At 39.3% G+C, this 24,633-nt stretch overlaps 1 protein-coding gene and 7 non-coding genes across 8 annotated transcripts; 5 read left to right on the top strand and 3 right to left on the bottom strand.

The window, feature by feature from the left end:
- The first annotated feature begins 4,378 nt into the window (after positions 1–4,378).
- On the top strand, positions 4,379–4,458 carry Trnal-uag (transfer RNA leucine (anticodon UAG)). The gene has a single exon. It is a non-coding gene; the product is annotated as a tRNA-Leu (tRNA).
- Positions 4,459–8,052: 3,594 nt separating this feature from the next.
- On the bottom strand, positions 8,053–9,432 carry LOC131428635 (uncharacterized). The gene has a single exon (XM_058592681.1). The coding sequence runs from the start codon at positions 9,430–9,432 to the stop codon at positions 8,053–8,055; it is 1,380 nt and encodes a 459-aa protein (XP_058448664.1).
- A 6,236-nt stretch (positions 9,433–15,668) lies between these two features.
- Trnaa-ugc (transfer RNA alanine (anticodon UGC)) lies at positions 15,669–15,740 on the bottom strand. Its single transcript has one exon. It is a non-coding gene; the product is annotated as a tRNA-Ala (tRNA).
- A 1,870-nt stretch (positions 15,741–17,610) lies between these two features.
- On the top strand, positions 17,611–17,682 carry Trnaa-ugc (transfer RNA alanine (anticodon UGC)). The gene has a single exon. It is a non-coding gene; the product is annotated as a tRNA-Ala (tRNA).
- Positions 17,683–18,126: 444 nt separating this feature from the next.
- On the top strand, positions 18,127–18,198 carry Trnae-uuc (transfer RNA glutamic acid (anticodon UUC)). The gene has a single exon. It is a non-coding gene; the product is annotated as a tRNA-Glu (tRNA).
- Positions 18,199–18,729: 531 nt separating this feature from the next.
- Positions 18,730–18,802, top strand: Trnar-acg (transfer RNA arginine (anticodon ACG)). Its single transcript has one exon. It is a non-coding gene; the product is annotated as a tRNA-Arg (tRNA).
- A 4,166-nt stretch (positions 18,803–22,968) lies between these two features.
- On the bottom strand, positions 22,969–23,042 carry Trnat-agu (transfer RNA threonine (anticodon AGU)). The gene has a single exon. It is a non-coding gene; the product is annotated as a tRNA-Thr (tRNA).
- A 1,258-nt stretch (positions 23,043–24,300) lies between these two features.
- On the top strand, positions 24,301–24,374 carry Trnat-agu (transfer RNA threonine (anticodon AGU)). Its single transcript has one exon. It is a non-coding gene; the product is annotated as a tRNA-Thr (tRNA).
- Positions 24,375–24,633: the final 259 nt, after the last annotated feature.

Here is a 24,633-nt window from a genome sequence, read left to right on the forward strand (position 1 = left end):
CCATCAAAAGATACGATCGCTGCAAGGAGGGGCCATTGTTCGGTCAACTGTTTTAAAAATGTCCTTACTGTTGGCAGTAGAGCAGTTAGGAAGCTTTTCAGAGGATCAGTAATATTGAAGGCTGTTAATATCCAGTCCACGATATCAGAAAATTTCAATAATCCAGCGTTTGTTGGATTTTCTGGTTGTGCTTTGGGGTCATTCGGGTTTTTTGATGCCCCAGGAAGTGCTGGGTACTCCTTATCATCCCTAAGTTTTTTGAACCCAGGAGGTGTTTGCTTCGGTTTTGAGTCAGCACTTTTTGTTTCCGTTTGGTTCTTTTGTGACGAAGAGGACAGTCTGAGGCCTTTACGAGGAAGCTTGGGAGAAGCCAGATTTTGTCTTTTCCTGCTTCCTTCAACCTGTGTGTAGGAAGGTCCTTCGCCTGGGTCGTCAGAGGTATCCTCTTCAACTGGCAAGATTGCAAACGGGTTCTCAGGGGTCGATGGAGTGGTTCTTTTTAAGATTTCCGCATAAGAACGTTTGGAACGTTCTTTCACGGATCGCTTCAATTTCTCCGCACGCTGTATGTACGTAGGGCACACCGAAAGATCATGAGGATTCTCCCCGCAGTAGCAACACTTTTCCACTGCTCTTCTGCAGAGATCGTCCTCATGGGCCTCTCCGCATTTGCCGCATCGCAGTTTGTTGCAACAATAGGCTGCCGTATGACCTAGCTGTTTGCAGCTTGTACAATGCATTACCCGCGGTACATACAGCCGAACAGGTAGACGAACTCCACTCACTACCAAATAATTTGGAAGTGCAGATCCGGCAAAAGTCACGCGAAATGAGTCCGATTGGTAAAATTTACCATCTATCGATTTGGAGTGCAATTGCTTGCACTCCAAAATTTTCACTGGTTGAAGGTCGGGGTTTTTGAAACGGCCTACCCCGTCCTTCATCAGATCTTCGATTGTCAGACTTTCGTCACGGACCACACCGTCGATCTCCACCACATGAGACGGGACGTACACGCGGTACTCCTTCGTGAACAACTCGCTGGTAGCAATCTCGTTTGCTTGCTTCAGGTCGGACACAACAACGCGTAACTTATTTGGCGAAACCTTATCTATTGTTTTTATTGCCGAGAAATGTTTTTCCAGGTCCCGAGCAATATTTAAAACTCTGAGAGACTTTAATTTGGGCCGGAAGTATACCACCCACGGACCCCCCGAGCCATCGTCTTGGTAAACTTTTTGGCGAGCAGGCAATATCTTAGAGGGAGATGGAGGCATCGGAGAGGGAGATGGCATTGGAGAGGGAGATGGTATCGGAGGGGGAGATGGTATAGGAGGGGTAGATGGCATCTCGGAAGCAAACTCAGCCTCTAAATGTTCTTCGTTCATTCGTTCAGCTTCGCCCTCCTCCGAGACACCCCCACTGTCATCAATATTCATATTTAAAGTGCGGGAGTAAAGAAGTCTCCCGCACTTGAAATGAGAAAGAAAGAAATAAAATGAAAAGAAAATATATGAATAGTAAAAGTTGAAAGAAAAAGTTTGAGAAAATACTTAACAGTATATCACGGTAAGCTGTTAGGTGAGTTGCTCCTTCACTCCTTCGTTGTGCTTCAGCGTGACCTTGACTCAGGATTTGGCTGCTGCGATGCGGGTAGCAAACAATAGAAATAACTGCTGCCCGAGGATAGCACAATAGCGTCTACTGTTGATACCGATACAAAACCGGTGCACAGACAGAACTCACTTGCGGGGATGCTACTTTTTATCACTTTTATTTAATGCCTATACTACAGCCTCTGCTGTGATAGGCACCTTCGTCTTACCGATGTCGATTGTTAAAAAAAACGCGTGTGCTCACTTCGAACATTCGGTTACGAATGAGCTGAAACATTTGAGTATTCGCTCATTTGTCTTCTTAGCTAAAATTTTTAACAGATGCTGGGAGCTTGGTTACTTCCCTTCAATGTGGAAGTTAGCTAAAGTTATCCCAGTTTTGAAACCGGGGAAAGATCCTTCCTTTTCCAAGAGCTATCGGCCCATCAGCTTACTCTCTGCCCTATCCAAGCTGTTTGAAAAGTCAATACAAAGGCGAATTCTTGCTTTCGCAGATGAACAGGATATATTTCTGGAAGAATAGTTTGGGTTCCGGAAAGGAAGATCCACCATCCACCAACTCACAAGGGTTAACAACGTCATCCAGCAAAACAAATCAGTGTCCAAAACGACTGCCATGGCAATATTGGATATTGAAAAGGCATTCGATAATGTGTGGCACGATGGACTGGTGTTCAAACTGCATCGGTATAATTTTCCCATGTATCTTATTAAAATTATCAAAAATTATCTTGCAGATAGAGCATTCCAGATCTCTCTGAATAATGCACTTTCAGAAAGATTTACTATTCCTGCTGGTGTACCCCAGGAAAGTATCCTAGGTCCCATTCTATACAACATTTTCACATCAGACATCCCACCTCTTCCAGGTGGTGGTGTTCTGTCACAATTTGCTGATGATACTGCCATTCTTTACAAAGGTCGTGTCATTAATGCTCTGAAAAATAAACTACAGACAGGTCTGGACGCTTTAACGGAATATTTTACAAGCTGGAAAATTGTGATCAATGCAGCAAAAACTCAGGTCATCTTGTTTCCACATTCAAGATCTCCAAAACTTGTTCCATCAGACGAATGCCGAATACGATTCGGTGATGAGGTCATCCAATGGTCCGATGAAGTTATCTATCTAGGACTCATCTTTGACAGACATCTGATATTCAGGTCACATGTTGACAAAATCGTTCAAAAATGCAGCATACTCATTAGGTCTCTGTATCCGCTGATTTGTAGAACATCTAAACTATGCCTGAAGAATCAGATGGCTGTCTATAAACAAATCATCTACCCCGCAATTGAATACGCAGTCCCTGTTTGGCGGGGTTGTGCACGAACACACAAACTTAGGCTTCAACGCATTCAAAGTAAGATCTTAAAGATGATTCTAAATCTACCCCCTTGGACAAGGACTAGTGAAGTACATGAGATGGCCTCACTGGATATACTAGAACAAAAATTCGAACAATACTGCACGAAATTTGAAGAGAGGTGCTCAATCTCTGAAATACAAATAATTCAAAATTTGTACGTATTAGGTTAGGGATAGTTATAAGTAGGTAGACATTTTATAAATAATTAAAATAAATATTATGATTAAACATTAGTATGTAAAACAAGAGTAACTAAAACACCTAATATTAATAACGAATCGTATGAACAACAAAGATGAAAGGCCAAAGGGTCAAAACACTTGTACTGTAAAATGTTGATGTAATACACAAAAATAAGATTAATAAACAGATATTTATGCAAAAAAAAAAAAAATTATGCAAAAATTCAATCAGTTTGGATTCAATCGCCACTGCGAGCAGATGTGTTTTGTGTCGTCTGCACGCTTTCGACAAGAGCGATTACGTCACAGCTGCCAGTCATTAGCAGTGGGAAAAAAACAACGGTGGAGAGTATTGCACAATATCAGCCGTTCTAATGGCTCTAAAAGTTTTCTAAAGAACTATTAGGATTTGTTGTTTGCAAATCGTAGGGAAATATCCTCAGTTTACTGAAAATCAAGAATAGTTTGCTTAGATTTGTGCACTTTTCGCTGTGTGAAATTCACAGTAATCGAGATCAAGTGAAGCATTCTTTGTTTTTGCGAAAAATGTGAAAAAGGGGAATGCGTGCATAATTCATACAATTGATATTCGGAAGTGTTAAGGGACATGTCAGTTGTTTTCGTATTCACGACATCCAGTTATGTCTCTGACATTACCCACCCGCCTTTTTCACACCCAGATGCAGTAAAACCATTTTTAAGGTGTATATTTGAAATCTTCTTCACTGTTTGGTTCTAACGAGACAGCATAATACGTAAACATCAAGCTTTCTCTAAACGCAAGTTTCGTGCACGATGTAGCTCAACACAATTCACTCAACGTTTAAGTTATATGGGGTAACGGTACCCATTCATCTCAGAGTGAGATCGGCTGTCTCTGTTCGGTAGATTTACTGTCAGAGTAAGATGAAAAAATGAGCATTCGCTTAGAGCTTTCGCGTCACTATAACACAATTGCACAATAATCGAACTATTTTCCCTACGGTATTGCTTTTAACATCCAAAGCAATGATTTTGTATTCAATTTTATCTCAATTCGTTAACTGAAAGTTGAGTAATCGGTAAAATAACATGGCGGCTTTACTAATGAGATGACTATTGGTACAATAGCCCTAGTATATATTTGAGCTTACGTGTTTTGTTTCGTAATTTATAGAGCCTCCCTATTCAACCACTTTCATATTTCTTTTCTCTCTTCTCTAACTATTAAGGCAGCGTGGCCGAGTGGTCTAAGGCGCTGGTTTTAGGCACCAGTCAGAAATGGCGTGGGTTCGAATCCCACCGCTGTCAATTGTTTTTTGGTGCTCTAACGGTTCATATTCAGTGATGTCAGTTTGACATTTTTAGCTAACGCAATAATGTCGAGTTGAATTTTTTTCATTTTTCTTATTTGCAAATAGACACTTCGTAACTCAAACGAAGGTGACGATTTCTGTTTGAACCCTCTTAGAAAAAAAACGTTCAACGATGGTCCTTCATTGGTCCAATGAAAGTCCAATCAATCGTTCAACGGGAGGCCAACACGGGACCTTCGTTTGACGAAATTTGAAACAGAACGTTGAATCGAATGCCATTTTTTTTTTTCGTTCAACAACGTTCGTCGTCACCGATATTTTTTTATTTTCACTGAAGTCGGTATGTCACTGCATTTGCTGTGTCGGAACGGAAGCGGCCCGGAAACGGAACGGAAGGGTATATATAGAGTAAAGTGCGTTAAAAATTTTATACCATCACTGAAAAGGGCGAAAAATCGTAAAAAAAAAATTTAAATCTTCTCCAATTGATATTTTTTATCAGTAGACGGTCAAACAAATCGATTTCGGTTATTCTTTTAGGAATCGAAGAAAATTATTTTGAAGAATACCACAATATTATATATGATAGTCGCCCTTATTCTGAATAACGACGTATTGATTGTTCGATCGAATCATAGCTACCTTTGATTTTGCTAGCGTTATGGGGAATACAAATGAAATACGAAGTAAAAAACGATACGACGTTATTCAGAATAAGGGTGAGTATGATTGATATGAGAAATGCATCGTTAGACCACTATGTGGATTAAAACAGGTTTTTTATCGTGATGTCAAAAATGAACAAGCGTTCATCCTTGACGTTCCAGTAGTAGTAGTAGCATCTGTGGACTTAGTCTCATCACTGTAGTTTGTTTAAATTAAATCAAATTGCCTTGCGAGCTGATATACAGTACTGTTGAATTGTCAAATAAAGGGTGTTTCTTAAGAGCTCGCTGTTTTGAAATTTAAATAAAACTTTTGCCAAATAATGAAATGGCTAAGTTTTTTTATTTGGGTAATAATATAATAGCTGCAACGACTATCTTTCACAAAGGTCATTCTGGAGGTCCAATTTTCGACGACTTTTTCAAGCAGTTGAGGCGTATATTACGTTGAATATTGATTTCATGTCACCAGCATGATTCGTTGCTGGTTTATTCACATAAACCAGTGATTTCGCGTATTCCCACCTCAAATAATCGAGTGGCACTCCATCACTCGAACGCGGAGGCCAATTCACCGTCCATTTCTCGAAAAAATGTTGTCGTTGAAATGTTCTTTCAATAAGTCGATTGTTTCGCCCGCAGTATGACAAGTGGCACCATCCTGTTGAAACAACATTACGTCCACATCCATATCTTAACAACGTTTTGCAACAAATCTCATTGATCGTGGTTCTATATCGATTTCCATTCACGGTTACACATCGACCTTCCTCATTTTTAAAGAAATAAGGACCGATGATTCCACCAGCCCATAGACCGCACCAAACAGTACATTTATCGGGATGCATCGGTAATTTTTGAACGGCCTACTCCAAATACGGCAATTTTGCTTGTTGACATATCCATTCAACCTAAAACTGCGCTATGAACAGTACTAACTGAACACTAATTTTGAAAATAAACTTGAAAGTGTTGTTCTGGAGTTAACATATTCATGATGATTTACCAAGCAATACTGAGTAGAAACGTCACTTTACACTGTCAAAACAACTTTCAGACAATAGATTAAACTCTATTAAAAAAACTAATCTATAAAAGCACCAGTTAAACTGAGGTTAGCAGTGACGGTAAAAACACTAATTTTGCGAATTTTTTCTTAGAGTGTAAATTTTAAAGCTATACCCAGCGTTGCCACGTTGCCAGATTTGTCTGGCAAATGCCAGATTTTTTTCCTTTCATCAGACACTCAAACTAACCAGATCTTTTGCCAGATTTTCCAAATGTTCCCAGATTTTCCAAATTTTCCTAGATTTTTTTCAGATCTCCTACATCTTTATGGTTTTGGCCTCTATACGATAGGTGGGGAGACCTTTTATATTTTTTTGTTGTTCACTGAAAATGAAGCCCGGCAAAAATTTCCTTGTATATAGTAGACTCAGACAAATCCAGATAAATTTTTGAGTTTTGACAGATTTTTGAAAAAATAACCTGGCAACTCTGGCTATACCCCGCATTGGCTTTGCTGATAGACGGCTGGCTATTATAATAGTTGCCAGCGGACAAAATATAGCTGGTACTCATTCTGGTGCCCAGCTGCCTCATCGTTGCCAGACATATAACTCAAATGATTTAACCGTATCCACAAGGATTTCGCCTCATCCGTTCTGAGGCAGACAACAACCAACTCACCTGTTTTCATAAAAAAAATTCTGCGCTGCTCTCGCAAACATGTACAGCTAAAACAGTCAGTGAAAACGCGCGGTTTACTAGATGGCGGGCGACTATGTTATGTCATTTTTACACTGATAGCCGTCATTGAATCTGACTGCAGTCTGGTGCCTATTAGGCTCTCTGACAGCTCACTTACAACCACAAATGCAAATGAGATTGGTTTGTTTTCATCAGGAAACGCACGATTCAGACGATCAATCAACTTCCGTCGACGTCCAGATTATTTTTATTAATTTTTTAGCCGAATATTGCTCACGTATCCGACGTTAAAATTTTCCGTGAACTTGACGTAGTGTCCTTTCATATGAATTGCTAACAATTAATGTTGTTGTTCTGTAATTGTTCCATGCAGGCGATAGTCGCTTGATGCTGCGTGTGAATCGCTTTTACATATTGTTTTGTTTTCATCAGGAAACGTGTAGGCCACCCATTTTTCAGTAGGGTCGCCGTTCATTTTTCACCGGGCATAGAAACCTCAATTTAGATGCTTAGAGCAAATTCAGCAGATGCAAGATTCATATGGGTGGTCTATAATGTAAATGAAACTGAAACAAACGTATCCCCAGCAATCCGTTTTAGTTTTTATTTTTTCGACCAGTTCTACTGTCAAATTTAAAACTGGTGTTAATTCCGAGACTTGAATTTACATGCGGACACTCGCAACCCGCGATTCCGCCGACACGACAATATTGCGGACTCTGGGAAACCAAACGGAATTTTCTTTTTACTAGAGCTGGAACACTTGTACACCGTTTAAATTTAATTTATTATAACCGATAGCGACACCGTCCTGATCGGTGACCGGGTGTGAAAGGAACTGACTTTGATACTGTACTGAGTGATCGGTTTTATCTTCGATCACGCTATCACTCGCTACCTGCTATCATTGTTTCTTCCAAAGCATGTATATATATAACTGATAGGGCAATTCTGTATATAATAACAAGATTCTTAGGGTGTATCTCACGGGTTTAAAAGTTTCAGAAACATCGCTTGTAGTGCAAAGACTTGAGGTGAACTATAAATATTTCACTAAACATTTTCTACTACTTCTAATTTTAATATATGAGAATGGAATTTTAAGGTAATTATTAAACACTCCGGCCACCTTGAATTATAATTCAATAATTAATTTATCAATATTCACTTCCCTAGGTTCACTGAGGTTCTATGGGGATGATGTGACCAGAGTCTCAGGTCGACTCTGTGGAATTATGTGATGAGTTCTTTGCTGTGTCTGGCAGTTGCGCTGGATCAACTTCAATGGGTAGCAAACAAAGTCTCGAAATTGACCTCCTGGTAACAATTCCAGAAGGCAACCGAACCGATGCAACACGAACTATTCCGCTTTCGTCTGGATGTACGTCTAAAACTCTTCCGATCGACCATTTCAACACCGGGAGAGACTCTTCCTGTAGTAGTACGATTGAGCCAATAGCAAGATTACGAGTGAATTTGGACCACTTGTATCGCTTTTGAAGGGATGTTAGGTACTCATGATGCCATCTCTGCCAGAAATGTTGTGTGCAACGTTGGATGCGTTCCCACATTCGCAACCGGTTTTCTGGTATCAGCGTGTAATCGGGTTCTGGCAATGCGTTGAGTGCTCGCCCAATTAAAAAATGACCTGGTGTCAACACTTGCATGTCATTTGGGTCCGTCGAGATTGGCGTAACAGGCCTTGAGTTCAAACAACTCTCAACTTGTGTTAAAACGGTAACGAATGCTTCTTGGGTTAGGCATGCAGTTCCGATAACACGACGAAGATGCTGTTTCATCGATTTGACACAGGCCTCCCAAAGTCCGCCAAAGTTTGGTGAGCGAGCAGGGATGAAATGAAACTGAATTAGTTGAGCAGAAGCTTCACTACTGATGGCGTGTCGATGCTGCTGCGAGAGAAATAAACGTCGTATTTCACGGTCGGCACCAACAAAGTTTTTTGCATTGTCACAGTACACATTTTTTGGTCGACCACGTCTAGCAATAAATCGACGAAAACATCCGATGAACGCTGCTGTAGTTAACTCGCTGACAAGTTCCAAATGCGCCGCTTTCGTTGCCATGCAGACGAAAACTGCCACGTACGATTTCGACGGAGCGGCACGAGGGCTTGAGCGTCGAAGATAGAACGGTCCTGCAAAATCAATCTCAACATTTTCGAATGCGTGAGATTGTGTAACTCGAACGGCAGGCAAAGATCCCATAAGTTGCGAAAGCTGACGTGGTCGAGCCTTAACACATGTTACACAGGAATGAACCACGCTACGTACAAGGTCTCGACCGCGCAGTGGCCAGAAACGTTGATGCATCGTCACTAACAGCTGTTGAGGACCACAGTGTAATTGCTGTCGATGAATTGTTTCCGCGATCAAGCGAGTTAGCGGATGTCTTGATGGCAAGACGAGGGGGTTCCTAGCATTAACGTGGATATCTGCATTTTGAAGCCGGCCACCAACACGAATTAGTCCATCGTGCAACTCGGGATGGAGGAATCGCAATTTGGATTGGTTGGACACATGTTTATTAGCCTTCAATGCAGAGATTTCGGAAGTAAAACATTCGTGCTGGACCATGCGGACGACAGAGAGCAGAATTTCGTTTAGTTCGTTTACAGTAATTGCACCATACCGACAGAGATTCATTAGTTGCTGCTCAGGATGCCTACGACGAGATGCAAGAGCCCGGCAATTATCAGCGAATCGCTTGCAAAGAGCGCTGATACGATTTAAGGTGGTGAGTGAGGAAAACTGCGATAATAAGTCCGTCTCGTGCGCAGCGACAGGAAGAGCAATGCTTTTTCGAATTTCTAAGTCTCTATCCTTGGAACGTCCGAATTGCTCCGGGGCTTCCGGCCATGGCATATCTAAGGAAGCAAGCCAGGGCGTGGCGTTCCACCATAACGAGCAATCTAGTAATGGACCAATGTCCATCCCCCTGGATATGAGGTCAGCAGGGTTTTCCTCACCAGGAACATGATTCCAGGTACAGTTGGCCGTAATCTCCTGAATCTCGGCGACTCGATTAGCTACAAAAGTTTGCCATGTTGACGGACTGGAAGACAGCCAGTGCAAAACAATTGTAGAATCCGTCCACATGAATACGCTACCATTAAATTCGATACTAGCGCGGACTGTAAGGTACAATTTCGCTAGCAATAGAGCTGCACACAATTCTAATCGAGCGATGGATTTGTTGTTTACAGGGGCGACACGAGATTTAGCTGCTAAGATCCTGACAGTTACGTACCCATCTGGAGCAATCGAACGTAAATACATGCACGCACCGTACGCATGCTCGGATGCGTCGCTGAACCCGTGAATTTCGTTACGAGCAGAACGGCGAAGTGATCGCACATGCCGTGGTAGACGGAAGTTTTTTAGTTGACTAAACTGACGTTGATATTCACTCCACTCCGAAACGAATGCCTCTGGTAGCGGAAAATCCCATTCATAGTCTAATTTCCACAGGGTTTGAATTAGTATTTTTGCCTTTACGATGGCTGGACCTAGGAGTCCTAGCGGATCAAAAAAGCTGGACATTCTCGATAGGATGATGCGTTTAGTGAACTGCTCGCATTGTGAAAATCTAGGTAACTTATAAAGAATTGAATCGGTTGACGGTTCCCAAAGTAACCCGAGGGCTTTAATGGGTGCTTCGGAATCAAACTCGATGAGAGTTTTAGTTTCTCGACAATCATCAGGTATCATGTTCAAAATTTCTTGATTATTCGACGACATCTTGCGCAGTTGCATTCCGGCACTTTCGAATATCCGCTGTAACTGAGTGCATAGTATTTTCAGCTCTTCTAGATCATCGCAACCGGTGAGCAAATCATCCATATACATATCCTTCCGGACTACAGAAGCTGCCAGAGGATAACGCTCATGTTCATCTTCCGAGAGTTGCTGCAAAACTCGAGTAGCGAGGAATGGCGCTGAACTTGTACCATATGTTACGGTTAATAGTTGATACGTTTTTAGTGATTCCGATTTATTTTTACGCCAAAAAATTCGTTGAAGAGGTTGGTCAATAGTATGTACGAGAATCTGGCGGTACATCTTGGCTATGTCCCCAGTAATCACAAATGCGTGTAAACGGAAGCGCAGTTCTATTGATAGTAACGTATCTTGTATTGTGGGTCCCGCTAGTAGAACATCGTTTAAAGAAATTCCAGAACTGCTTTTACAAGAGGCATCGAATACAGTTCGAAGTTTGGTGGTTGTACTTTCAGGTCGGATAATTGCGTGATGTGGAAGGTAGTATTGTGGGAGCGTAAGATCTTCAGCTGCCAATTCATTTGAGGTGATTTCCCGCATGTGTCCCAGGCTCAGATACTCGTGGATGAATTCTTCATACTGCGTTCGAAGAGTAGAATCTGAGTCTAATTTTCTCTCAAGTGCTAAAAAGCGACGCTGAGCATTAAAGCGGTTGTCTCGCAAGCGTGGTAAAAGCTCGGGTTTCACTGGAAGACGGACGACGTATCTGCCCCGCTCATTTCGAGTCACATGAGTAACAAAGTGACGTTCACACTGCCTTTCGCTAGGAGACCAACAAGAATTCGAGTAACATTGATCTAAGTCCCAAAAGCGAACCAGCAATTAATCCAGCCGTGAGTTACTAGTCAGGTGGAAACTATGCCTATCAAGAGGTTTTGTGTCATTCTCCGAGCATTTGCCAGATACAATCCAGCCAAATATAGTGTTTTGAAGTAGTGGCAGACGATGACCAAGAGCCACTTTTCCGTATCGTAACAACTCAAAAAATATTTCTGCACCAAGAAGAGCGTCGATAGGCCCAGGTGTGCAAAATGTTGGATCCGCCAACGTAGTCCAACTGGGGATTTCCCAATTCACCGTGTTCATGGCTTGTACCGGCTGATTGGAAGAGATCATCGGAAGAACGAGAAACTTCAGTTTTCGAGAAAATTGTGATACACGAGATGTAATGGAAGTTTCGGCTGCCCTTGTAATCGAAGTAACCTTGCTGCCTACGCCGCCAAGATTGACATTTTCGGGAACGACGGGTAATTTCAACCTTTGAAGTAATGACTCTGTCATGAGATTAAACTGCGAGCAGCTATCCAATAGAACTCGAGCAACGACATTTGCACCGTGAAGATCTTCTACGTAAACCAACGCGGTGGAGAGCAGCACAGTTTCGTTGGGAAGCTTCGTCGAGTGGGCCGTAAAACCGTTGGGTGGGTTCGTAGGTAGCTGAGAGGAAGGACTCGAGAATGTGTCTGATTCTAAGGCGGGATGCTCGGTGGCTACCAGTGTAAGATTAGAGCTTTCTTTAGAGTTGTGAGATAGTGCGATAGCAAATTGCGAGGGATCAGTTTGGATGGTAGGAGTGGAGGTTGTAGAACTGTTGGCTTGAGCATTTGATTCTAGTGGTGGCAAATGAATAAGAGTATGATGGCGTTTTGTGCATTTGCGACACCCATCCGACGAACAATCCTTGCAGCCATGTCCAGAGGTTTTCATACAATTTAAACATAAGTGATGTCGTTTTACAAAGTCGAATCGCTGCCTTGGTGAGAGCTTACGGAACTTAAAGCACTGATGCAAATAGTGATCATTTCCGCACTGCAAGCATTTACGATCCATATTCGATTCGTTACTTACATTTGACGTTTGGGCAACGTGTAAAGTCGAAAATTTGGGCTGAAATTTGATTTTACTTCCGCTCCGTGTTAACTGTGAAGGAGCTATAGCCTGCAGGACTCTTGCATGGCCTTGTAGAAAATTAATCATATCAGTATATTTTGGCATACGTGATTCTCGTCCTTCAACCTTGACGATAGTTTGACGAGCAACATAATTCTCCCATTCGCGAAGCGTATCGTTATCTAAGCGCTGACTCAGCTGATATACCAGGACTGAGCTCCAGCTATCTGTCGGCTCTCCAAGTTTTTTAAGAATTGCGATATTTCGATCAAATCTGTCAACAAGATTCAACACTCCTTCCGTGGATTCTTGTTTCATTGATGGAGTGTTGAAAAGCTCTGCTAGATGACATTTCACTAACATTCGTTTATCGTCGTATCTATTGACTAATCGTTTCCAAGCCTCTAAATAGTTTTCATCACTTATCGGTATTTCAGATATCAAGCCAGCGGCTTCGCCTCGCAGAATGCCTTTTAAATATTGAAACTTCTCCAAATTACTTAGCTCCGCGGACGAATGCACGGCCGCGTTGAACCGATCATGGAAAGACTGCCACTCAAGCGGATTTCCAATAAACTCCGGTAGTTTCAGTTCTGGAAACTTAATATGAGAACTGTTTGATTGGGATCTTTTGGATGAACTAGCAGATTCCGGCTCCTTCCTAGATAGCAAATGATTTAGTCTTGCCTTTAGTTGGTAATATTTTGCCTCGAATCTACTCAACACTTTATCATATTCAATAGCGGGTATACCAACGGGAAGAAGCTGTAATTGAACGATTTGTTCAACATACTGATTGTAAAAATCTTCCAATTTCTCCAATCTGATTTCTAGCTGATCAGCATGATGAGCAGGATTGTACGAGTCAAGGAAAGTTTCGATAGCGTTCACAGATCTTTTTATATTATCTGCTCGAACCTGATGTTCGCGCCTCGCCTCAGCAGTGGCTTCATCAGCCTCAGCCATTTTGATTACTTCGTCAATATAGTATTCAAGAACAAAAGGAACGAACCCACCTTTGATTTGAGTACGAGGAATTCGATTCTAAGAGCCGTTGGACCCACTCAAGCTTCTTGGCTTCCTTCACAGCGGAATGTACCGTATTACGATCACTTGAGCACACTTATAATCCCATCAAACGATGTTGCCAATGGATATTTAGTCACTCACTGCATGTTTTAATCATTTTAAAACTTCCACGTATAGATAACGATATTTAGTTTTTTATCGTTCAATCAAATAGTATTCACGATCATTCGTGAATTTGTTCATAAACGTTCACAGTTTAGCCGCGCCATGGCGGTAAAATCTGCTTGGCTTCCCTTTGCCAACCATTGTCGAAGCAACTATTGTTCCACACAATGGCCGAACGCCAGCCGCAAAATGATTAACTTTTAGTTCACTTTGGCACTGGCACTGGTCGCAATGATCCGGTTCGAAGGACCATGTTAATTCCGAGACTTGAATTTACATGCGGACACTCGCAACCCGCGATTCCGCCGACACGACAATATTGCGGACTCTGGGAAACCAAACGGAATTTTCTTTTTACTAGAGCTGGAACACTTGTACACCGTTTAAATTTAATTTATTATAACCGATAGCGACACCGTCCTGATCGGTGACCGGGTGTGAAAGGAACTGACTTTGATACTGTACTGAGTGATCGGTTTTATCTTCGATCACGCTATCACTCGCTACCTGCTATCATTGTTTCTTCCAAAGCATGTATATATATATATATAACTGATAGGGCAATTCTGTATATAATAACAAGATTCTTAGGGTGTATCTCACGGGTTTAAAAGTTTCAGAAACATCGCTTGTAGTGCAAAGACTTGAGGTGAACTATAAATATTTCACTAAACATTTTCTACTACTTCTAATTTTAATATATGAGAATGGAATTTTAAGGTAATTATTAAACAACTGGTATACATTGCCGTTCTATTTTTTCTATATTTGAAACACAGATAAAACGCTGCTGGGGCTGCCAGTTTATTTTGTTATAATTTCTAGATTTAAATTTTAAAACTGACATAAATTATGCATTTAGAACTAGAACACTCCTGAATATGCCCTTAGGTATTGGCACATTGTCGCAAAATTGAAATGTAGAGGCGCTGCTTGTTTAGAGATGATACTTTCAGCAAGAGCTGTCAAATCGGTAAGAAATTTTCTAATTGCTCCACCTTTTCAACGATTTCTTATAAAAACGGGCAAATTCATTTGAAAAATCATAGTAGAAGTTGAAGAAAAAGTTTTTACTCTGAGGCGGTAATGTTGATCTAAGTTCAATATACGAAATCTACCGTTTATTCAGAATGGAGCATTAAACTTGGTTTGATACCATTTTTCAAATGCCTGGAAATAACATATAAAGTATCCAAAAAAAAAGTACTCGATCGCCATACATTCTAGTACTCGAGAAATCAACATTACACTGGTTTCTGATTAAAAAAATGTTGATTCGAAAAAACCTAACCTTACCCAACTTCACACATTTCTGAAGATTTTCCATGTTTAATCGTAGTTTACACTAAAAGAAGTAGTAGTAATCACTTTGAAATCGGTTTTCTTCTACTCCGAGTGTACTTTTATTGCTGATATCTATTTGTACTATTGAATAAACGATAAAAATGTTGCAAATCACTACTGCCGATATGAAAATTTCCGAAAGAATCCTCCTTTTCTTGGTTCCATTTTTCATTGGCAGGTGTCACTACCGGTAAATCAGCTTTGCGACAATGTGCCAAAAGCAGGCGCGGCAAATATGGGGGGGGCAAAGCACCTCCTAAAATTAGAACGGCTTGCTGGGGATACGTTTGTTCCAGTTTCTGCTCTATTATAGAACTTCCATATAGAACTTCTAGCTGCTGAATTTGCTCTAAGAATTCGAACATGTTTTATTAAAAGGAAATCCTTGTTTATGGTGAGTATTGTGGAACAATTTTTGAATTCCTAATAAACAACAACCTCATCAGTTTTTTATTTACTACAAATCATGCATTAATATTGGAATGATTCAGTGAGTTATATCTCTATAAACACCCGCACAAACGAATTGGGAACAGCTGTATAAATTAAATTGGTTATTTTGTTGAAAGTCAGATTGTTATTCACTGCTACTACCACAAAAAAATTGGAGATACCGGGGATCGAACCCGGGGCCTTTCACATGCAAAGCGAACGCTCTACCACTGAGCTATATCCCCTTGATGCAAACAGTTGACGAAGAGCGGAAGCGCCCAGCCTTAATTTACCTATTATAATTTTGTGGCATTCCGTTACCATACAATAATTACTCTGGAACTGTTATCTTAAGAGCAAATTCAGCAGCTGCAAGATTCATATGGGTGGTTTATAATGTAAATGAAACTGAAACAAACGTATCCCCAGCAATCCGTTATAGTTTTATTTATTCGACCAGTTCTACTGTCAAATTTAAAACTGGTATACATTGCCGTTCTATTTTTTCTATATTTGAAACACAGATAAAACGCTGCAGGGGCTGCCAGTTTATTTTGTTATAATTTCTAGATTTAAATTTTAAAACTGACATAATTTATGCATCTAGAACTAGAACACTCCTGAATATGCCCTAAGTATTTTTTCCGACTGTCATAAAATATTAAATTGAAAATAAAGTTTAAATGTGCCATTTTTATAACAAGTTGGTACATGTAAAACAAATTCTAAGGTATCAATTAACGTTTAAAATAAGAATTTTGTTTTGGAAATTTGCCGGTTCTGAAAATCAGGGAAATGCGACTTAGGCTGTGAACCATTTCGCGGTTAATTTAAACTTTTGGTGTAAATCTAACAATCGAGCGGTTAATTTGATGTTGTCAAAAATAACCCTGCTCGAAAGCATGGTTATTTTTGACAGATCGATGGTTACTTTCCGACGCTGAACAAAATCTTGCAATGCAAATTCTAACACGGCCGCAGTTTCAGTTAAATTTAACTACTCGACACCAAATAACTATTCAAGTGTCAGATTTGAACCAAAAGTTAAAATTAACCGCGAAATGGTTCACAGCCTTAGACACTGGAACACTTTGTGAATCCCTTATGAAAGCTGTTAAATTTGACAGCCTAATTAAAATAGAGGTGTGCAAAACAGCTCATTTTGGTGAACAGCTCCGAACCGATCAGCTCTCCAAAGTGAATCGATTCGATGTATCAGCTCATCAGCTCTTTTAGTTTAAACTTAAGGTTCATTTTGGGCGCCGTTTTTCTTATGCACCGGTTTTCTTTCATATGCATGATCGAAATTGAATCATTGATTTGCAATGATGCAATGAATGCAATGCGAATTAACTTATCTTTAATTGATGTCGACTAAATTGAATATCTTAAAGAGCCGAAGATCCGATCAGCTCGTAGCGTGTTCCCTTCGTCATAATGCAGTGAACTGGGTAGCAAATGAGTGAGCTGGTGAGCTGCGGTTCTTTTGAAAAGAGCTGTGAGCTGTCAGCTCACTTCAATGATTCGATTCACTGGAACAGCTCAGGAGCGAATTGCCCATCTCTAAATTAAAATGGGGCCCCTCAATTTAATAGAAAATTTGTACTTGTAGAAATTCATTGTACATGGCTTATTTCCGAGGATTAATCCAAAGTTTAAGTTATTTATTAATTACTTTTAATACCTCTATTGATGGGTTTAGGTATGCTGAACGAAAATTTAGAACTAAACTTGAATTGCGCTTGTAAAATTTTGTACTTTGCACCAAATTGTGTTTTATAATGTCCTCTTCTTTTATTTTTTTATAGGAAAGTATTTTTGATTCTTATATTTTCAACACTATTGCCATTGACTGAAATTGTACAAACTTACTGAAGAAAGGTCCACCGTTTGTTGCATGGCATTGCAATGACAAAGGGACTAATTTTCAATTGATTTTTATATTAGATCTTTTGCTAGTCACTATTCAAATGAATACTAACCGAACGATACCGTTTCAAAATTTGTTTCTTGAGATGGCTCTGTTTTGTGATACGAAAAATTGTTAATACATTTTGTGAACATTTTATCCTCAAACAACTAAAAATGAACATTTTGCAGAAGATCTCCTGTGAAGGGGATATAGCTCAGTGGTAGAGCGTTCGCTTTGCATGTGAAAGGCCCCGGGTTCGATCCCCGGTATCTCCAATTTTTTTGCATACGACACGTTTTGAGGAGGCAATTAAATGGCGACATCATTTTTTGCCACAACAGTACAGTGCTTCTTAGCATAGAAATATTGAAACAAAACGAAACCTTTGTGTCTGGTTGGATGATGGATAGATAGATGATCCTACACATATAGTGTAGGGCAATTAAACTAATAACATTTTACTAATCAAGTCATCATATTATTTGGCCGATTGCTTGACTTTTTGTAATCGGAATTCGAATAGTCATCAACTTGTTTTTGAACCCAAAATTGGTTTACGTGTACCAAAATAATGGTGGAACTGTGATGTTTAAGGTTAGTGGAGTACCTACATAAGATTTAATCCTCCGAATGAAACAATGCAAAACGTATGGTAATCTTCGAATATCACTGGTATTGATTTATGTAAGATCTGCTGCTGGTACTTCATATTGCACATATCCCATATGGTCTAGTGGCTAGGATATCTGGCTTTCACCCAGAAGGCCCGGGTTCGATTCCCGGTATGGGAATATTTTTTTGAAAATGTTCCATTTATCAACTCAATGAGAATAGTTATTGATCAATATCTGCTTGCGATTTGTTTGCAAAGCGATGTATTAATTGAAGCTACCACTTTACAAAATTGAAGTATATTTTGAGATGTTCACCGATTGTGAAAACGGAAATATATTTCATACTGGAGTATATTACATGAAGCGTACAAAATCAAGAACAATTAATCTTATTCTTTATATTCTTTTCAATTCGAAACAACCACATTGAAGCAGTTTACATTTATCTGGCATCATACAGTACAAGAACTGCTCACTTCAATTAGCAATACTGAGAAGCTAATGAAATCATGTTAGACCTTTATACAGTGTACTGATGCCCAATTAGCATGTTTATAATGTTCACATTCATAATGTAACAATAGCGGGTGTCCTACATTGTTATGAAATACCTAGGTTTAAAACGATCACAAATACGTAAATGTTCTGTTTCTAATTACGACATATGTTTGGTCAATTGAACGCATACTGTCACACTGCCTTCATATCGGTCCTGTGGCGCAATGGATAACGCGTCTGACTACGGATCAGAAGATTCCAGGTTCGACTCCTGGCAGGATCGGAAGAGTATATCTTTTTGGTGTATGTGTATCTACAACAATTTTTTTGGAAGCATTTTCTTTCCTGTGACTCTTGACAATTAAATTATCGATAAAAATGCCGGAGTATTAATAACGATATTTTTGATTTCAGATATTGTTTGTTTTCAACAACATTGAAACTCATTTCCACATGCAAATGCTCCCACTTTTAACTTGACACTTCATCCATCACACATTAGGAAAAACTTGTTTTGACAATCACAACTACTTTTTCTTCAAATTACTACTACTATAATTACTCTGAATTACTAAACACAAAAAAAGGTACTGTATTTCCGCACGAATTTTTAACAGCCGCGGACCGCTATAGAACCGTTTCAGTGACGGCTGTCAATGCCAAATTGACACAAAATATTCATCCGTCTTCTAGCAATCTGTGCATTTTTCATTCATTTCTATTCTCTGCACATGTTGGTGAGGGCAGAGCAACAAATTATTAACTTATATTACAGGTGAATTTTTTAAATAATATAAATATTAAAATACTTGGCGGATTTTGATTACTACACAAGTAAAGTATTTCGACGAAAAATAAATTGTGTTACCATAGACCATAGAATAGACGTATATATCGCCTGACAAACAACATATTATTGCAGGAAAGATTATTAATAAGAATAATTTAAATTGTAGTAGACTCCTACATGTAAACATGAATACAATATATTTTTGTTTATTATATCCATTCACTTAATGTTCCAATTAAGCATTTTGTTGTGTCGAATGAAAAAACGATCGTAGTAGGCTCGTTCGTCGTCAATGTTTTCCGAAAGCTAACTTTTCCTCAGTTTTATACAAAATATAATAAATGAAGTCTCTATGATTAATATTATGTGGTGAACCTATGCTAAGTAGAAGTAATTTTTCATCTGCTTCTCATGCATGAATCGAAGGAAAAATTACAAATCCTATGTTGTTTTCTATTATAGTCACTCATGAAGTCCCTTCAGCATTACCAATCTTCTGTCAAGTGATGTTATTACAGAGAACTTATGATCATGGATATTGTATTCCCGATTTGACGGGCATGGTCCATTCGGTGAGATTGTTCGTGGTAGAAAGATTTACGATTTTTAATCGTTTACTCCATAGTATCATTCTACTTTAAGGCTTCATTCTGACAAAAAGGCGGATGGGTAGTAATGTCAGAGACATAACCGGATTGACGTGAATACCAATAAAAAAGGCTCGCTAAAAATCAAACTGTGTCTACTCATAAAGCACGCAGGGCCTCCGAGAGGCGAGGGGAAGGATGGATTCCGCCTGGACTCGGAAATTCGAAGATTTAAAAATGCTTTTAATTGCTCATAATCAAATCATTCATTGGGACCTTTTTTGTTTTTGTAATCTCAAATAATTTAAAATTAAACTTTTCTGAAATGTTTGGTATAAACGAGTATCAAATAGGATAATTCATAAGGCGCGTTTGCCTTTCTTGTATTTTTAAAGCTCATAGCTCAGTGATCTGTGAAAGGATTTATATAATCTAACTACCAATAGAATCGAAATTTTTCAACTTAAGCGTGTATAGAAAAGGCATTGAAGTATTTCAATAGTACACTATCGAAAAACCTGTTTGATATGACCCATGTCAGCACCAGCCAATCGGAACGTGTTCGGAGAAAGAGAACAAAATATCTGCTGCTGCACAACTGTATCGGTATTAAAGGTGAACGTTCCCAATATTGTCTGTGCAACGGTTGTCGAAGTAAGACATAAAGGAGAGCAAGACCGAATACCACACGCTATTGTTATGAAGTTAGCAGCAGGATTCTGCCGAAAAACTGTCGCAGTTGGACACACAGTAAAACCACACCAAAGGCCTGCTAACCTTGTTGAAATGAAACGAGCAGCAGAATGGTGTAAAGGAACTTAATTGGGAGAACACTATTTAACAGCGATTTGCGTTTCCAGCGATTTGCTGCACAATGAAAGTCGTCAATTGTCTGATTCCACCTGATTCCACCTGGAATCGAGTTTACTGAGTTCTCACGCCAGGAGCCATCTCAATTCTGCCTAAATGCAGATCCCATATGTTATGGCAGCACTGGCGGACCACGACCACGACGAGATTGACAGCAAATGACTTAACCCTCTCAGCAGGCCGTTCAATTTTGTTGGTTTTTGAGCGCTTGTTGAACGATATATTGCACGAAATATTCGTACAATTTGCTGGAATGGTTTGTTGTTGTTTTTTCTCTTGCAAAAATAGTGTGAAAATTAAGTGTTACCTTTACATAGAAAGAAAATTTGTTGTTATTCTACGTGAAGTAGAAGTATTGTGCAGGTATGTATTGTTAGTTTAAACAAATAAGTGGAAAAAACTTCAGAAATTCTGCAGTAAAACTAGTCCAACGGGGCTCCAACTCCTCATGTTAAAAATGGCTCAACAATGGACCTCTGTCTGCCGGGTTTGTTGAACGAAAAAAAATGGCATTCGGTTCAACGGTCTGTTTCAAAATCGGCAAACGACGGTCCCGTGTTGGCCTCCCGTTGAATGATTGATTGGACTTTCATTGGACCAATGATCCAACGTATTGGACCAATGAACGTTTTTTTCTAAGTGGGTTCACGCGGAGTGAGTTCGTAGAGTCTGCGGAGAATAAAACACGTTATTTTGACGCTCTGAATTCAATGTAGTTTTATCAAATTTAATAAATTTTGTTCCGTTAACCGAGTTTGTATTTCGTAAGACACAACATAATTGGCGACGAGGATAGTCGGTTTTAAGTATTTTGGTCGGTGTGTGAGTGAGTGAGACTTTTACTGCAAAAGATGAGTTCCATAAATCACGATATATACGTAAATCTCATTTTGCCAAAAACATGGAGAGAAGTTCGTTTTGCAGAAACAGTTGCCACACTGAAGCAAATGTTCGGGCATCAAACATCCTTTTTTTTTCGACACTATCAGTGTTTGCAGACAGCCAAACGATTTGCAGAAGATTTTGTCTCGTATGCAAGTTCTGTTAATCGAGCTTGTGAAGATTTTAACATCCGGGAAATGACAGCGGACCAGTTTAAAAGTCTTGTGTTTGTGGCTGGACTTCATTCCGAAAAGCATAAGGACATCCGGACACGATTGCTTGCGAAAATGGAAAACGAATCGGAGACGGATCCAATCACACTCAAAAAGCTGTTACTGGAACGCCGACACTTAGATAATCTCAAACACGACACAGCTGTTATTGAGAATCTAAAGGTAAACGTAAACGCAGTTTTCCGAGGTGAACTTAACCGCTGAGTGTCAGATTTTAACCAAAAGTTAAAATTAACCGCGAAATGGTTCACAGCCTAAGAATGTAACCAACAATGATAACTTAATAACAAAATATTTGGGACCAAAATCGATCGATAACAGAAGGAATTACATGCCGATCCAACATCACACGCCTGCTTCCTATCAGAAGTACGTCCTAGTTGGCGTTTGATGAGCCGACGAAACGAACCCTCGTCAAAGGGAAGATAATAGATTATCATCTATAGGACTACGAAGGGAAGAACTATAATATTATATACCTGTCCACCAGGGAAGGCAAAAGAGACAAGACAAGGGGCCAAAATGTACGGCACAAGAGGGACTAAGCTTCCGTCAGCAGCCATCCGCATAAACATATGGATTCAGTGTTTCCGTTTTCTTGAGGCGCTACATCCGGTCTCCTGGGAATTACAGAAGTTTTTCCACTCTGTTTTTCTAAATTAATTTTTAATGAACGATTTATTTTTTTCCCGTTATCAGTTACGAAGTCGATTTACTAGAGGCCAAGGAAACGAATGTCAGCGATTTCGCTAACATCTGAAAAATCGGTAGATATAAAATTAAAAGGTGTTTTACAAGATTGCCGTTTTGCGATCGGTTGAAATTTGGTAATTATCTATTAGCAGTATCTAATTTATAAGGTTTCATGGTTTAAACATGCAAAGAAACAAAGACTTATCGTTGATATGTCACAAAATGGCCTAACATTGGACCTATGTCTGCTGAGTTCGTTGATCTAAAAAACGGTGAGCGATTTCATGGTCTACTTAAAAAAAATTGGCAAACGAAAATCCCGAATCAGTGAAACATCTCTCCAAAAAGAAAAAGGCTCCCCTCCAAAAAGAAAAAGGACTCCTCAATGGTCCCTAGGCTCCGGCGAGATTCGAACTCACGATCTCCTGTTTACTAGACAGGCGCTTTAACCAACTAAGCCACGGCGCCGTTGTGCTCCAGTTTGAAACGCAACTGTGTCAAATTTTGCACCAGATTGTGTAGATTGTTGTTTTTATTCGATTTGGGTAACCTAAATACCCTTTGGCGTTGCTAAGACAAAACGACCAAATTCTTGGCCTAAATATTCGATAAAACAAAAATTCTGGCAATGTCTTTCAAATGCTTAAAACGTTTACCTAAGACAATGTGCAATGAATGAGAATTAAAGTTGTATGTGAAATGATCGTTGATTTTTATACTTTCTCTCAATTCAATCATTCCAAAATCGATACGATTCGATTCATGATGTCTGAAAGGGATTCTGAGACGCATGTTCTACTTCTAGAATAGATTCAAGATCTTGCTTGAAGTGTTTGGATGCACTTTAACTTAACGCATCAACTCGTAAATTTGCGGAATTTCAACGATTCCCGATCAGTAGAAAATTGTTAAAGCATACCTTATTATGTCCAGGTCTCCAACTAGCAGACAAGCTTGAAGTGTTATTCGTAAGGGTTGAATTAAAAGCTAAAATAGCTAAACAGAATACTTAAAATTGTCACCCGCATGAACCGAGTATTATCTAACTGAGGTATTTCCAATACCAAAACAAGAGCACAGGTACATTTAAATGTAGAATATACTCATTGAACTAAAAATGTATTTGAATTGAATTAATAATATTGAATTAGTCAATAAAATTTTTTTAAACTTCTCTAGAAGTTATCAAAATTTACCAACAATTTATTAAATACGTTGGTCTTTTACTTACATAAACTATGTTATCTCTAAATTGTGAAATAATAACAAAACAAACTATTCTACCGAAATGAAGCATTATTTTACCATTTCAATAATTGAATCATACCTAAATAAGTAATGATAGTAAAATGAACTATTACTTTGATATACTTATCGCTTTTTTTCGAGTTGCTAAATTTTTTTCCCTGTCTACATTCAAAACAATTCGTTCCCTTAAATCCCGGATTCACATCCGACTTTCTAATTGGAACCTTTAAACAGTTTAAAACAGTTAAAGGTTGTGAACCAGTTTACAAATTATTTGAACTTTCGTTAGAAAATTGATTATCCGTCGTTACCACATTTCATAGAATTTTAAGCTTATCGTAAAATTGAAGTAAAATGAAAATTGAGCACCCCTAAAATATTTTTCTACTTGTTCTGCGCATGCGTGTTCAAATTGATGTAGCAGCAAACCAGTGGGTTGGATAGAACTGTATGGTGTTTGGCACTAACGTGGATGCATGGCGCCGTGGCTTAGTTGGTTAAAGCGCCTGTCTAGTAAACAGGAGATCGTGAGTTCGAATCTCGCCGGAGCCTAAGGATTTTAATGATCCTTCACTTTTTTGGAGGAGAGTCATGCCATGTTATGACCCGATTATTATTGGTTTTGCCTTTCTCATATATATTTTGGTGTGTCACTAACGGCCCAATTTGGTTTGTTTTGCAAATTATAAATAAAGATAGAGATAGTATTTCACAAATCCATTGGAACCATAACAACCATTATAATTTTACAAGAATAAAGTTTTTTTTCACCACTTTGAGAACATCATTGTTTTGAATTTAGATTAGACAG

This window comes from Malaya genurostris, chromosome 2 (genome assembly GCF_030247185.1).
Source record: "Malaya genurostris strain Urasoe2022 chromosome 2, Malgen_1.1, whole genome shotgun sequence".
Lineage (NCBI taxonomy): Eukaryota > Metazoa > Arthropoda > Insecta > Diptera > Culicidae > Malaya > Malaya genurostris.

Excerpts from the sequence above, each read along its gene's own strand:
- LOC131428635 (XM_058592681.1), bottom strand. The coding sequence starts at position 9,432 with ATGGTCCAGCACGAATGTTTTACTTCCGAAATCTCTGCATTGAAGGCT.